Genomic DNA, 16,461 nt, shown 5'->3' with positions numbered 1-16,461 from the left:
ACATATTAACACACGAAAAAATTCAAAGTTTGTGTGTGAAATTAATTAACTCGCACTTGAATGTCTATTTGCCGAAAATGGACCGTGAATACCATTGCTTGTGATTATTTTATGGAAGAGGATAAACGAGCGTACGGGTCACCTGTTGTTAAGTGATCACCTCTATCACTAATTCTTTTGCAACAGCAGAGGAATCACAGGAGCGTTGCCTTTTTCATGGTACCCATATCTACAACAAGGAAGTTCATTCGCATTCATTCACACAGCTTGGTTGGGAGAAAGTTCCTTGAAAACCGCACTGTGGAGGAACGCCACACATCCAGATTGTGGGGATGATACCTAACTTGTGGCGTGTCATACGAAGGCAGGATTCAGGACAAATAGCTCTTCGGAACTCCCCCCGTGAACATTGCCATACTAGACTCACAATGAAGCAACGTCTCTACGCAACGCCAAGTGATTTAGCCGTTCACAGAGCACTGCGGCCCCGATAATTCAAGCTGCTCTGCGTTGCACGCGGTACGGTCAAATGGTTCGAGCTGATACTGGGGTGTACCAGGAGGTCTATTACGAAAATCGAAATACGAAGTTTCGGTTGGCGGGTCGTACATTTCCTATTACGAAACTGTTTCCGATCCCAAGATCGCAACGAAGTTCGCGATTAGACAATTTTTCTTTCGTTTACCTTATTCCCAAATTCACTTTTGTAAATGGTTCCGAAATGAAAGATCCGAAGTACTTTCGTAATAGGATTCGTCGTTCTTTCGTTTCGGACCGACACTTCGGCGGTCGATGTTGGTAATACACCTCCAGACCAGAGATGACGGCAATATGATTTTCTCCTTGATTAACAGGCGGGGCTTAAGAACTAGTGAGACCGATTATTGATTAGGCACTAGGTTTTAGGATTAGAAATTAAAAAAGTTGCCAAGTGCGAGTTTTAACAGGAAGGTCTATCGCATAAGACGTTTCACTATCCACATTTCAATACTTCCATAGAGATATGCAGACTCAAGCCAAGTATTTTACCTGATGACCCAAGGAGCTATCGACTAGTATCTGGCTGTCCCATACTTGCGTATGAACACCTACTGCTACATCGTCGCAATAAACTCAGCGGGCTTTTTTTTTCATCGAAAAAATATGTTTACAAAGTAACATTGTGCAATTAAACTTATTATTTAATAGCCTGAGGGATATAAAAAGAATGTGGAGGAATGATGTGATGTGATTAAGGTCTTAGGAGTATATACGCAACCAATATAACATCCCAAAGAACGAGTCTTTCTGTTATGAGTTGTATAAAAAACAAAGTATTTTCTTTATACTACTCGAACACAAACAAACCAAATAGAAATTATCACTAGCTACAAATGATAGGTACGTCTTCATTCAGTGAACGCTAAAAAATTATGTGTTAATGTCCCCCCCGCAGGCGAACGCGGGTGATGTTATCCATTTCTCGCGGCAAACATGTTAAGATGTTTTATTTAACAAAACTGTTAAGCCACGCCCCTAATCTGTTTATAAAACATTGCTTTGTGTTAACAAACACGAAAACACTGCGCAGCGGACGCGGCTTAGCAGTTATCTCATTAATTATGTTCAAACACAAATACCTATGGACGGAAAGAACGAATTAAATGTAAAAATGAATCGTCGAAATGAACTTGCAACTAGCAAAAAGACCCCAATTTTCCAAAATGTTTCAAGTCTCTTCATTAATTAATCTTTTATGCAAGAACAAATAACAATCAAGATTTCTACTGAAATTGACCAAAACAACGCGTCATTATTTAAACAACTGTTTAAATAATTCTTCAAATTGTTTATAACAATGATTAATGAGGGTATTGTTGTAATTGCGTGCTTTTGAACAGTTTGTGCGAATCTTGGGTGCAGGACGATCAACATAATGTTGGGCAAACTGATTATCTTTTTGTCTATTAGTAGTACTGCATATGCTGGTAAGAATATTTTTATTTTTTTATTTTTATACAGAACAATAAAGCCTAAATGAGATAAAAAATATCAGTTTTGAATACAAATCGTGTGCGTCTCGGAACGCCCGAAAGAACTAATCTAAGTTGAACTATTTAATATATATTATTTAATGTTATTACTTAAATTTGATGTATATTACATATCTACTATGATATTGTAAATAATATTGGAGGAAAGGTTATTTATAAATAAAATATTTTTAGACTATAAAATATATTTTATTCTTAGTCACAATTCTTGAATAGAATTTTGTGTATGTACATTATTAGTATCATTATTTAACCTCCCTACCGCTGCCGTATCCGTGAGAGAAAGGGAAGCCAGACTGGGGCCGACACGCGTTACGTTACGAAATAGTGTATCCCCCCATGAGAAGTTCACTTCAAAAAGGCATTTGCCTAGTGTTAATTTGTCATTTCTTATCGTAAAAAAGCGTAATCGGTATATTTCCAGTTTCTCATAACGCGAGAAGGTTGAAGATAATATATGATCTTTTCTAAAGAAAAAGAAAGGCCTCTAGAAAAGTATCTCAAGCCAATTTTTACAGATGATGTTTATTTCCCAGGTCCCTCCAACATCGTGCGACCATGCCATTACACCAATACTGTGTGTCTCCGTGAAAACCTCGCCGCTAACTCCAACTGTAACCCGACCGTCAGAGGATCAATTCCTGGGGAGTACAGCATCGGTAGATTCCCCTTTGAGACACCATACTTCAATGCTTCCTATATTGATAATAACTTGATTATTCGAAACCATAATAAATGTGTCACTTCGGAATTTTTGTAAGTATCTTTCAGGACTTTCTTGAATAATAAGTAAGGACAAAAAAATATCACTTTATTCATTCATTTAGGTCAAAGAGATGAAAGTTATAGATACCAGTTACCTATAGGTACATTTTAACATTTACCATCACTTCGGCAAGGGTTGAGTATTATTACATCTTCATCGTTTTACAAATCATTTTTATTACAATATTTTTAAATACGCAACTTTGTATACTCAAATATTTAATATATATATTTTTATAGTGCAGAAATGGGCTATTCGCAGTAAGTATTTTTAATTAAGGTCCTACAGAATCATTAAGAGAAAATTTTAAAGAAATTAACTCTATTGCCTCTCAGTATCATTAGTACCTTATATACGTACGTGACTTTGTACCTATATTACTTATTATATTGCTTAAATAGAAATAATTGTGATCATCACAATGCTGACACCAGGAACAAATATAAAATTATTATCCTACTACTTTGTCACAAGTTGGGCGAACTCAAAAGTTAAAATCGTTCGTTTGGTAAGTGTTACTATAGCATCAATGATACTCTTAAAAATGGAACGATCGGCCTTAGACTATGAATCAATAAATATTATGTTTAGGTTGTAGTTGCGTTATAAGATTTATTTTAATGACTTAAATATTTCACGCAATTGACATAACTCTTGATATTTAATCTTAGTTATCAGAGGTAATGAAAGATACCGGTTTTGCTAAGTCAATGTAGCTTGCTTAGCTCAACGAAGGGACTCATGGTTCCAGCGATATCGGGATGAGTACATAGGTGGAAAGAAATCTCTTATATATATGTAACGAGGGAAGACCGGTCACATGGTCAGGATCCTTGTGGTTTTCTTTAGTTTAACACGAAAGCAATTAGTAAAACACAGTCTTACAAACACACGGTATAATGATCAACAATAAACGTTACCATATTAGCAGTTCTCATAACGTTAACACAGCAATTACGATTACGTAATGAGAACGTGGTGTTCCCGGCATGCGCATTCGACACTACCGCCTCGCTTGATAGCTATTCCGTCACTGCCTGCGCGGCGCTCGCCTCGCGCCCACTCTCTCCCGCACTCGCACCGCACGACGATGACACCCAAGCCAAGACGAATACCGAATCATCTTCATACTCGCTTCTTGTGCTCGACGTTCTTGTCTACGACATTTATGATGTGTGAGTTCGATCGGGACCCAATTAAGACATTATAATTCCTTAACGAGCTCGGTAATTTCAGCTACAACGTACAAGCTGACACCTTGGTGCTATCCATAGACTGTCCCTTTCTGGAGTTTGAGTCGGAGCGCACCATGATCCAGCATTTCAGCCTCCGAGAAGACAATGTGTTTAGTTATCATTACGTCGGCATTTATCGTAAGTTGCAAACATAGATAATAAGATTTCTTTATTTTAAATTGATATCCCTTACTTCTGAGATTAAATATACAAGTTTTATCTGTACCAAAATTGCACAACACAACCAATTGCAATACTCAACCCGAGAGTTGAACAAGACACAAAAAAGAACAAGTTACCAAAATTTCGGTCGTTGCGTCACTCGGGCGGTTGGCTCCGTTGGTAAGAGCACACGGACAGAACCCGAAAGGAGCGAGTTTAAGTCCTGTATCGTCCATGAATATTGGTACAAATTAGATTTGTATAGAAAATAAGAACTAATAATAATATAAATAATTTTGTTAAGAAATGAGAATGGCACTGAAGATTTCAACCGACCGAAAAAATAGGATAATATCTATTAAGTTATGTGTACTTATGTCATTTATTGTCCGATATTTGGATTTTTTTTATTATGGAATAGGAGGACAAACGAGCGTACGGGTCAACTGTTGTTAAGTGATGACCGCCGCCCAAATCTCTTGCAACACCAGAGGTATCACAGGAGCGTTGCCGGCCTTTAAGGAAGGTGTACGCGCTTTTTTTTAAGGTACCCATGTCGTATCGTCCCGGAAACACCGCACAAGGAAGTTCATTCCACAGCTTTGTAGTACGGATTTATTATTTTGAAAGATTTGAAAAGAAATAAACTCAGTTCTGATAATGGAATCTATTATTAATAGAGGGAAGATCTTAAATATTTATGTCTCCAAATAGTTTCTTCTTTTTTAACCGACTTAAAAAGGGAGAAGGTTCTCAATTCGATTGGTATTTTTTATGTATTTACACGAATGATGATTATGTATGACGTATGATAACGCTGATATTTATGATCCGAATAACGTGATTCTTCTTTAGTTTGATACGGAATAGTTTGGACCCACAAAAATTTAACATAGTTTGGCCCAGTAGTTTTAATTTTATGAACATTCTATGAATATATTTGTTTACCCGTCTCCCGCTAAGTGGGTCTTAGGCTACCGGTCATTCATAGCTATACTTACATTACTTAGGTCACGACATTAGCCCCTCCCCCACTCCTCTCCTTAGCTAAGGGCGCAGCAAACAGGAACAGGAGTACCTAATACTCCATAATATGTCTGTATGGCCGAACTTACTAAAGTTCTATAAATTTTGTGATCATCAACATTTTATCTGCTTTCAGCTCTCATTAGAATCACGATGAACCTCCCCCACGCTAACGCCATGGACCCGTGCTCTGCTTTCGCGTTTGCAGACGTCACCACTTTACCCATATTCAGGATTAACCCGAACGGTAAGATTACAAACGAAAACATATATAATATTGCAACATTATGAAGAACATAGATGGGGCTGGAAGAAGAAGAATTTATTTCTCATTATTATTAACATACCTAATGTTAATTGATCTGCTCATTAGCATATAGCTCTGATCTGATGCGTGCAAATCACAGCACTTCTTTTTAAATGCTCATTAAGTCTATTTTTTTGCACTTATCACAGATTCTGGTAAACTACATGTCTCTACATGTTCACCACCCGAGTAATGTATCATTGTATGTCATATTTTCACCAAAAGACGTACCCTTACGCCAGGGCAAGTTGACTTCACACGGTTTGACCGTTAGGTTTACTTTACTGAACAGTCACCGAACTTGAGTGGAATATTATTGTAAGTGTAGAATTAAATTATCATTCTACTGAATTGTTTTTGCATACTTCATGTTAAGCAACCTAACAGTGACTATATAATCTGATTAACAAAAGGAATATAATCTTTAGCAGGTATACTAATATTATAAAGGGGTAGTTTTTGAGATGTACGAGGTAATCTCTGGATCCACTGAAGCGATTGTGAAAATTGTGATACCAATAGAAAGCCACATTAGTTGTGTGTCGTAGGCTATATATATCTTTTTAACTAGGACACTGGCATACGAAAATGTTATAATTTCTTTGTATTTTCCTCATAGGCGAAGTATAAAGCACTATATAATATTATTCGTGGGAAAGTGTGATTCCACTACTCGGGTATATTGAGGCTCTCGAACTATGCTACTATGCTCTTTATTAAATATTAATTTAAGATAAAAAAAAATCATACACAGTTCTAAAGGCCGGCAACGCTCCTGTGTTTTCTTTGGTGTTGCAAAGAATGTGAGAGGCGGTGATCACTTAACATTAGGGGACCCGAACGCTCGTTTGTCATCCTCTTCAATAAAAAAACATCAGAGCAATCACAGGAGCGTTGCCGGCCTTTAAGGAAGGTAAGCGCTTTTTGTTGTAGGTACCGTCCCGGAAACACTGCGCAAGGAAGTTCATTTCATAGCTTGGTTATACGTGAAAGAGAGTGCCTCGAAAACTGGACTGCGGGGGACCGCCACACATGCAAATAGTGAAGATGATATCCCAATTTGTGGCGTGTCATGCGAAGGTAGAATTCGGCAGCATAAGGTGAAACAGCTCTTCGGAACACTCCCCGTGATAAATTCGATAGAAGACACACAATGAAGCGACGTCTCTACGCAACGCCAAGTGATCTAGCCGGTCACAGAACACTGGGTCCCGGACAACTCGCAGACCTATTCATCTTATACATTTGTAAAACGGCTGAAATAATGTAAAAATAATGTCTCATTCCTGCGAATCGCACTGTCACAAAATCGCTACCTATCTCCCCTTGGCAAACAATTTATATATAAATTAAATTTGCACAAAAATTCATATAAATTTATGTTTCAGATAAGAAGACAGCAAACTACTTGTCCCAGGATATGACACTGCTGAACATCTTCGAACGGGAGACGTTCTTCTACAGAGCCAAACAGTTAATACTTACTTTCATTAACTCCAAGATTTGTGATTTTGGGTGTAACGCATAGATCTCTTCAAGATAACCAAACAACCTCGAAGGAAACCTGTTGAGTCTACAATACAAATTTTGATTTTGGTTATTAATAAAGATTAGAAATCTTACTAAAGCTTTCCTTTCACTTCCGACAAACAGCAGACTCTTAGGGCTATATTATTTATATATAGTGGCGCAACCAATAGCCACTACCAAAGTATATTATACAACTCGATAGGGAGCTACTCACCTGGTGTGTGCAACCAATTTGCTGACGCGATCAGCTCGGGCGCGTCATGACTCTGGTGTTTAGTTTGGTAGCTTACGGACACCACGGTGGCGTCCCGATGAAATATTGCCCTTATAAAAGCATTCGAAAGTATTCATTTAGCTATAATCGGTATTTTTTTTTTATATATATATATATAAAAAAAAAATACAGGTATAAACAGGACAAATCTTCTACACTATGTTCTCCACAACTATCTACTTGGATGTACTGAGGAAGGAATTTCTTCCAGTTTGATTGTACGCTGAGGACATTACCTTATGATTACTTACCACTTTGAATGACTCACAGATTTTAAGAAGTCAGCAAAGCATCAGTGCACATTAATATCTGTATGCTTATTTCCTCGAGTTCCTAAACCACTGACCTGTCTACGATGAATATTTGCATATCATATCGTCATGGGTTCTCCTTTGATAAAACTCGCCAAGATGTGGCGCTGCAGAACGTAATTTAGACCATTCAACAGATCGCTACGAAATCTTGGATGTTCAAGTATTCGAGCCAGTCTTGTAATAAATACGTAAATAGCAAAAGACACATCGGGCGAGAGAGGTAGTATCAGCTCGAACCATTGACGCGTGTAACGCAGAGCAGCTCGAACTGTTGACAGCAAGTGCTCTCTAATTGGCTGGTTTGGCGTTTCGTGGAGACATTGCTTCATTGTGGGTCTTCTACTGCATTTATCTCGGGAAGTGTTCCGAAGACCTAAATGAACTTATTCTTGCCGCCGAATTCCACCTTCGCACGATACGCCATGTGGTTTTCAAGAAACTTTCTTCCACGTAAAACCAAGCTGTGGAATGCTTCCTTGTGCGGTGTTTCCACGACGATATACGACATGCGTACCTTCAAAAACTGCTCGTACACTTTTCTTAAAGGCCGGCAACACTCCTGTGATTCCTCTGGTGTTGCAAGTAAATGTGGGCGGCGGTAATCACTTAATATCTACAGCGCCCTTCATAACGAAACGCAAATGGTTCCCGCACGCTACTGTTTGTGGCAAAAAATCTACTAAAACAGGCATAAATAAAAGACACTAGTTAAATTGTACGTATTTATTTATTACAAAATATTGATCACATCTCGCACTCTACGTGTCCGAGATTCATATAAGGCGAATCTACAGCATGACGTCACATGAGACGACCGATTACAGCCCCTCCGAGCACGACTGCGAACGATTTTATCGATACGAGTCGGACTATAGATACTTGACCCGTTGCGATCGAAAGCAAACATAGTCGGCGTAACAAATAAACAAATAAACTTGGTATAAAGTTATACTTAAGAATAAGCAAAATCTTTTCCAATAGACGTTGCTTATGATTGGTTTATTCCGACGTATCACGTTTCCCGCGTTTATTTGCAAGGCTGCTGAAATTCGGAAATTTTCAATATTATCATTGTATTGACAGTGTTGTCAGCGATTTATTCAACATTTTTCATATTCTTGGTTTATTCTCAGGTATAACTTTATATCAAGTTTATTTGTATGGCCGGATATGTTTCAGATCATGTTCCTATAAACAAATATAATTAGGACTATTACAAATATACGAAGGACTTTTTCAACGTGTATCCAAACTTTTTTTTATTGATTTGAATTTATAAATAATCTAATATGAGTGGGATAAATATTATAATAGGATCTATCTGTACGTATACGTCGATAAGATTTAAATAGTCTTTCTGTCTAAGTAAGAGAGCGTACTTATACTTTACTTGAACTTGTTTTTAACATTATGCCGTCTTAGTTTAAGCTCAGTACAATTTCAGCTGTAAAATGACTATTAAAACGAAATCAAGGAGTATGCTAAGCTTAAACTCACCTATGTTTTACTTAAGTAAAGTTTGAGCAAAGTATATGTACGCTCTATAGATCTCAGCCTGACTAAGACTGACACACCAACAGCCAGTGAAAGCTATTTATTGTGACATTTCAAGAGAGTACATACCACTGACCAGACTATAATATACCACTGGACTGGCGGCTGTCAAAGTGCTTTTGTGTCTGTTTGATATTCGCCATTTTGGCGCGAGAGTCTCCGGTACTAAAACTAATGATGATGACCTCAGCAATAATCGATAGATGGTGGGAAATTATTTTGCAAAAATACTTCAGAGTATTACCTTCCTTAGCAGCCATTTGTATTATACGTCAAAATTAGTTCTCTGGACGCTCGCGAGTGGCGCTTCAAATAGGCACAAAAAATTTGCTGTCACACAAAAAAATGCACACAAAAAACATATGGAACAGCTTGTCCAGTGGTATTTATACAGGTCAGTGGTTCATACAATAATCATTGACGTAAGCAATATTTGATGGACATTTGACATTGACAATTATTGAACGCGAAAGATCTTTGAGGGAGAGCGGACGACCGCGTTCTAAATAGTTTCTTTCGTATTCTCGTAATCCTTTTGTTGTCCTACGAATAACATATGCGTGACACGTTCCTAGTTACAACGTATTGTATATGGTTAAGTGCGTATTTACATCGCTTTCATGATTTAAGTGATAAGAAGGGTAGATTTAAAAAAAAATGTTTTATTTAAAAGGATACTACCGATATTGTAGCATTTGTAAACATTTGGATACATATTGAAAAAAATACAAGCCGTAGGTATTAGGTATAACACATAGGTAGGCACTTTAAAAGCTTTTATTGCGGTACTGTTGGAAGTGACATGATCGTAGGTTGACTTGACTGGCGAAGGTAGGAGGATAAGAATTAGAAAGTTGAAATTCGAATTGAACAAGCCAACTCATCATAATGGCACTTGCAATTATTAATGTTTAGAAAAAATTAAGTGCTTATAGTTTAGTTTGATATTTTTCACTTAAAGGTGAGACAATATATTTATGCCAATGTCAAAACAGTGCTTAGTTAAACATATATGTATATATGTATGTACGTAAGAATTACATAGATATCTTCAGTATTACATCAGTAAAACAATTTTAGTAAATCATTAAATATTTCAACAGGCCTATTGCATATAACATTATTTTTCCAGAAAATTACAACACGATTGGGCTTGAAAATTTATTTTACTAACTACCTACAAAAAATTAGAAGTCGTTTAAAAATTTATATACCCAAAGCCTGGTAAGCGATAGAATAGAAAAGAGTCCAATAACATAACTGCGTAAAAGGTAATTGAAATAATTTCTAGATTGGTAACCCTTAAAGTTACTGCGTACTGGCCACATAAAATAAATGAAATAGAAAGAAAATTGCTAAAAATGAAAATACATATCTGATATAATGTTACTACATATTTTAAATTCGTGTGCAGTACAGTAATTTTATATAAATGTACTTTACATATTTTATAAAATTTTTAAAATTCTTTTGGAACAGTAAAAACGCATGTTGAAATTTTTGTAACTAAACTTTCATATTGGCTTTCCAGTAAAAACCGGTTTAGTGTAAGTCGTAACCGCCTAGAGATAGTTGCGCACTATCGTACAAAATATAAATACTATGCAGGTAAATGGATTTTATTAGATGTAACGAGTAAAGTGACGTGAGGAGCGGGTGTCGGAGAGGAGGAGCTAGAGTAGCGGTGTGAAGTTTGACGCGAGTAGAGCAGAGGGGAAGGCGTAGGGTATATAAATGTCTTGCTCGAAATTGAATTAATTATTATTCAATGTTAAACTGTTGTTAAATAAAAACCACTGTATAGATTTGAAAGTTAATATATAGTTTTGATTGTAAAATCTACGATATAAAGTATGAAAAGATACTATATTTATCTTCTCTGACTTCTTAACATAATATTTGTTTTACCGAGAATAGAAATTCAAAAATCTAAAAAAGAGGGGGCAATCGGGCATGTAGCTCGCGGGATGGGAAGATGTGAGGCGACCGCCCATAGACAGCCGCAATACCTGGGGTCAAAAGATGCGAAGCCGGATTTTAAGGTGTGTGTATGCTCTTAGCTTGAAAGTCAAAAATCGTACCGGTTCAAGATAACTGCAGCCGGAAATTGAGTTCACAAAGTGGCTGTGCGAGGCCAGAAGTTTCTCCAATGAACATCGTGAGTGGTGAAACACGACACTAGAGGACGTGGCATTTGACGATCATATATAAAAAAATTAAAATAACGTCATCGCAATGTAGTTAACCGGTTAATTAAGTGCCATAACACACTATTTACTGACGATATAACCTTTTTTCAATTACTGTCCATAACTACATTGAGGAGGCAAAGACAATAAATATATCACTTGCAAATACACCCACATCTGCTGACGTAAATTTGTTATACGGACTTATACGTTCTCTGTGTAGCGCGATTACGTATCCAACCTACTTTATGACTTTATTTGGGAGAATGTATGGGGGTTGATTTCACCATTGAAGTAAAACTCGATTATTAAATATTGAATTAACATTGACAACAGTTTATTTCAACAACATAAACTAAACACAGTTAAATGCTGAGCACCGAATTTAAGACGTTTAGGCTGCATTTAAGTTCTCGACCGTCGCGACGGTCAGCGCTAACGTCGGTCAACCGTATAACTAAGTCGAGCTGACGAGAACCAAGGTCCGCTGACGCGCTATGGGCTCTGGGGATAAATAAGTGTGTTCAGACTTCAGTGCTGCGCTGACCGAGCGACCGAACGTACGCCCGTGTGTTACATCGTAAAAAATTTTTTCTGACAATTTGGAATATATTAACAATATCTCCTTCAATTTGACGCTCTATTATAAATGAGTAAATATGATATCTTCTCTGTCTTTTATTCCGTAATCGTTTCCGTACATAGTATGCACATATTAAAAAGATTAAAAATGAATACATTTTTACACAATCGCAATCAAGTTTGCTGTCAGCTGAGCACTAAACGCAACAAGGTACGCGCGTACGTATACGCGCTATGCTCGACCGACATCAGCGCTGACCGTCGGACGATCGTCGATCGCGTTCAAGAGTTGTCACTGTCGTTATCGTAACAGAAACGTAATAGAAGAATTATGATTTTTTTGCTACTCATCGATGAGAGTTTTGGCGGCACTTTAATACATTCTATTGTTTACGACAATGTAAACTCGGTTTTCGTAAACTCGTTCAAAACTCAGTTTGAAGTGTCATTGGTGAAATCGGAGCTAAAAGCAGATGTACTACAAGGAGAATTCATTTACCGACCGGTGTACCAAGAGTACAAGCCGATCAAGCTATCTAGGGAGCAGGAGGTCTACTCGCAAAATCGACAACAATATATTCGGAACGATACGATAATACTCCGAATATATCGCACTTACCCTACTCTAACAAATGTTCGTATTGCATATCGTTTATCGTAACAACATCGTAACCATAGACTAATATTTTAATTTTTTTACGATGTTAGAGTGAACGAATTATGCGCAAACCTATAAATTGAATACGATGTAACTAAGAGTAGGATTGGACACGACTAATGCCACGATATATCGAATATCGATTTTAGGAGTAGGCCCCCTGAGTCGAGAAGCGACCATTCTCCCTATCCGCTTCGTCCTGCCAGTACCGATAGCACACTGAATACCTGTAGGTTATTATTCATTCATCATGCTGATAAAAGCTTGCTTTATTGCATTTCATTCTAGCATCTGAACATAACATAATAACGAAATATTTTTAAGGTGTACGAAATATAATCTAATATATAAAATTCTCGTGTCATGGTATTAAACATTGAACTCCTCCGAAACGGCTTGACCGATTCTCATGATATTTTGAGTGCATATTAGGTAGGTCTGAGAATCGGACAACATCTATTTTTCATCCCCCTAAATGTTAAGGGTGGTCCGCACGATTTTTTTTTTAATTTTTTTGACTTTTTTTTAATTTGTTTGATTATGAGTCAGCATTAAAAAATACACACAACTTCACCCAATCACAATCTACGATCAACAGTTACTTTTGTATCGCGATTTTAATATCGGCAATACAACGTTTGCTGGGTCAGCTAGTAAAATATAAAAATGTTCGTTGCAATTGCAAGTAAGGAAATGCACTATTAATTTTTAAGGACACAAACAATCAGGATATTTGTTAAAAACCTTGTACAAAAAATAAAAATATTGTACCTTGAAATTTTCGAGTTTACGGCCGTTAGTCCAAGATTCAAAGTCTTTTAACTCATAAGGTATGGAATACATTATAAAAATAAGTTTATCACAAATGTTATAGTGAATAAACTGATCTGTAAAAATGATTACATGCATTTTTTCATCATTACAATATTTTAATTTAGTTATAGGCCGAGATTGAAAAACCGGTTTTTTAAATAGGCCATAAGTCGTAAGCGGCAACTGTTACAGAAAAGTTTGCAGGTAATAAGATGTTCTAACTTCTGCCCTAAAGTAAATAGTTTCTTTTTTTTTACTTCAAAACTTTAGCTGAATTTTAAATCTCCAACCCGAGGCTTTTGATCGCAAACTGTCTGAATATTAAAACAAGTAGAGTTGTTTTAAAACCTACATACTATTCACGTTTTAGTGATTGTTACCAAAGAAACATTGACTATTTTGCTAACCTTACACCACATTCTATGTTATAATGAAATGAAAATGCAGTTTGGTTTGCATTTAAAAGTAATGTAAGCAAAGCCTATTTCTTACACGGAAAATTTATAAAAAAGATTAGGCAATAATTGTTTGTGAACGTTATTATCTTTATTCACAATATTATTTTAACTTATTTACGAACGAGTTAAAACATCACGCTGTTTATATTAATACATAGTAGTAAAACTGCAACGATCTCTGTCACGCTAATTTAAGCTTCGCCGCGTGCGAGAGAGACGGTTTGAGTTTTAACCGCGTTCGCTCATCCACAGCTCAAACTAACTAACTTTGAGTTTTAATCAACCCATGGAGATGCTAAACGCGTAAAGTACACAAAAATACTTGATGATGATTAGGTATCGAAGCGGATCTTATATTCGAGTCGTAGTATGGAGAAAATGATTCTCATGAAAATATGATCTGCAATGGCTTTTATTTCCCTAGATTGACTCCTTTAGAAGTCTTTTTTGACTTTCGCCATTGCATTCCTCGGAAAAATTTGACGATTTAAGAATGACAAAAGTGCATAAAACATTTACCCCCTTATTCATAATAGTCTGCTAACTTAAAGCATTGCTAATTCTCACTCTGTCTTCTATTGACCTAAGTCAGGATGAGAAAAAACACTCCTAAGCGGCTGTTTAAAGTTAGCGGACCATTATGAATAAGGGGATACCCCCTTATTCGTTTTAACGCTTATAAGTCTTTTTTGTGCTCTTTACGCGGAGTTATATTACAAAAAGATTTACTAGTAATTTGGTTTTGGCAATTTTAAAAGATTTTCGCCACTCAAGCGTTTGTTTAGTGACCCCACACAATTCATCAAAATATATATTAATAGAACTTTGTAATTACAAAAGTGACAATACATACAGCAAAAACACACACATATCTAGTATTTTTTTCAGAAATAAGTATTATTTGTTAAATTTAAAGTGATGGTGCACAACACTTATCTAAGATATAGTCAAAATAATAGAATGGGTCTATAAAGTGGTTTGTAGTTACCTATTTTAGAGTTACACCTTTAATGATAAGTCCGAGAGAAGTAAAAGTCTTTGATGGCTGTAAAAATGATATATTGATAAATAGTTATTTATGCAACTGTTGTGTAATAAGGGGTATTAAAACACGAATGTGGATTTATCTCACGAGGCGAAGCTGAGTGTGATAATAGTATTACATGAGTGTTTTAATACCTAATTATCAACAGTTGCATACAAGACTTTATCTACACCCAGAATATGAATCCTCTAAAAGATTCTGGAACAGTTAGCTTACTGCTAACATTAAAACACCAGTCCTAGTAGTAACCTAATATCATTCGTTACTGATTATATACAAATAAAATAAGTATTAATGAAACAATTATTTATTTTAGTAGTAATTCACATTTTGTATAGTGCAATAATTAAAATTCACTCGAATATAATGTTCTTTTGCAGCGTTTAAAATGAATCGCTCATTTTTTGTAAACAAAACAATAAAAATATCGAAGAAAAATGGCGGGGATTCGAATAACCTACTTTTTTTTTTACGACGCGCGACCATCTGGGAGTGTGGAGCGCGCGTAAACGAAAATGTTCTTTTTTTGAAATTCATACAGATACCACGCATCGAGCAATAAAAATGTGGCTGTATGTTGAAACTCTTTGCGCATGAAGGGATTAAAAAAAAAACATAGGAGTGTTGTTATGAAATTCAGGACAACATTACAACACTCTTTTGGGTGATGTAATGGTTATTAGAACATTGGGTGTTTTAATGTTGGCAATAAGCTAACTGGTTCAGAATCTTTAATAGAGGATTTAAAGCATGGGTGTAGATAAAAGATTAAAATAAACTGATAGATCCTAAAATGATATGTTCATGAGTTACGCGCGGCGTGATTGATTACCGATGATGAACTGATTATCTAAATGACCTAAATTAATGCATGTGGCGTAAAAGTGCTGAAATAACGAATGTACATGCGTTGGCCCGTACACCTATAATGATAATAATTACAGACGACGCGCGAGTGGAATGCAGAGTTGAGTAATGCGATAGTGTTGTGACCTAATTATAATTGATGACGATAATCATGAGTGTCGATAAATTTAAACAATGCTTCAAGTTTACCATTTGAATATAATAATTAAATCTCAAATTTTTGCTCCGCCTTTCATCAACACACATGTCTCAAAAATTTTTCGTCATTTCTCGTGCTTGGCGATAAATAAAAACTCGTTTTTGAAGTTATACTTCTTTAGGCGCGTTATGAAAAAAGGATGAGAGTGAAATTTTAAGCTGCGTACGCATCACTGTAACACAAAAGTAACAGGTTGAGGTTGCTTCCTAAAATTTTCTGACGTTGGCGTCATGCGTCTTCTTTTTCGGTTTCTTCGTCCAATATTAGGACAGGCATAGGGTTCAAGCCCATACAGCCGTATTTATTATTTAATAATTAATTGGCAAAGCCATCTTTGCAAAATTATTACAAAATTGTTCTTTCTAAAAACGTAGAATTGCACGAGGAATAAATCATTTTAATGGTTTTTGCTTCGTTAGGCCAAAGAAGTATAACTTCTTACGTGCATA

The 16,461-nt window shown here is 36.2% G+C and overlaps 2 protein-coding genes across 2 annotated transcripts in view; one reads left to right on the top strand and one right to left on the bottom strand.

Moving 5' to 3' along the window:
- LOC126971377 (uncharacterized) overlaps positions 1 to 16,461 on the bottom strand; it is a 453,035-nt gene that overhangs the window by 402,711 nt on the left and 33,863 nt on the right. The gene's annotated exons all lie outside the window — the stretch shown is intronic.
- Positions 1,809 to 7,156, top strand: LOC126971465 (fibrohexamerin-like). Its single transcript, XM_050817789.1, has 5 exons — positions 1,809 to 1,967; positions 2,570 to 2,789; positions 4,036 to 4,172; positions 5,359 to 5,469; positions 6,918 to 7,156. Exons 1-5 carry the CDS (start codon positions 1,916 to 1,918, stop codon positions 7,055 to 7,057), a joined length of 660 nt encoding a protein of 219 aa, XP_050673746.1. The 5' UTR covers positions 1,809 to 1,915; the 3' UTR covers positions 7,058 to 7,156.

Source organism: Leptidea sinapis, chromosome 23, assembly GCF_905404315.1.
Source record: "Leptidea sinapis chromosome 23, ilLepSina1.1, whole genome shotgun sequence".
In the NCBI taxonomy this organism is placed as follows: domain Eukaryota; kingdom Metazoa; phylum Arthropoda; class Insecta; order Lepidoptera; family Pieridae; genus Leptidea; species Leptidea sinapis.
Note: the sequence above shows the minus strand (reverse complement) of the source record. Positions and strands in the feature narration are given on the sequence as shown.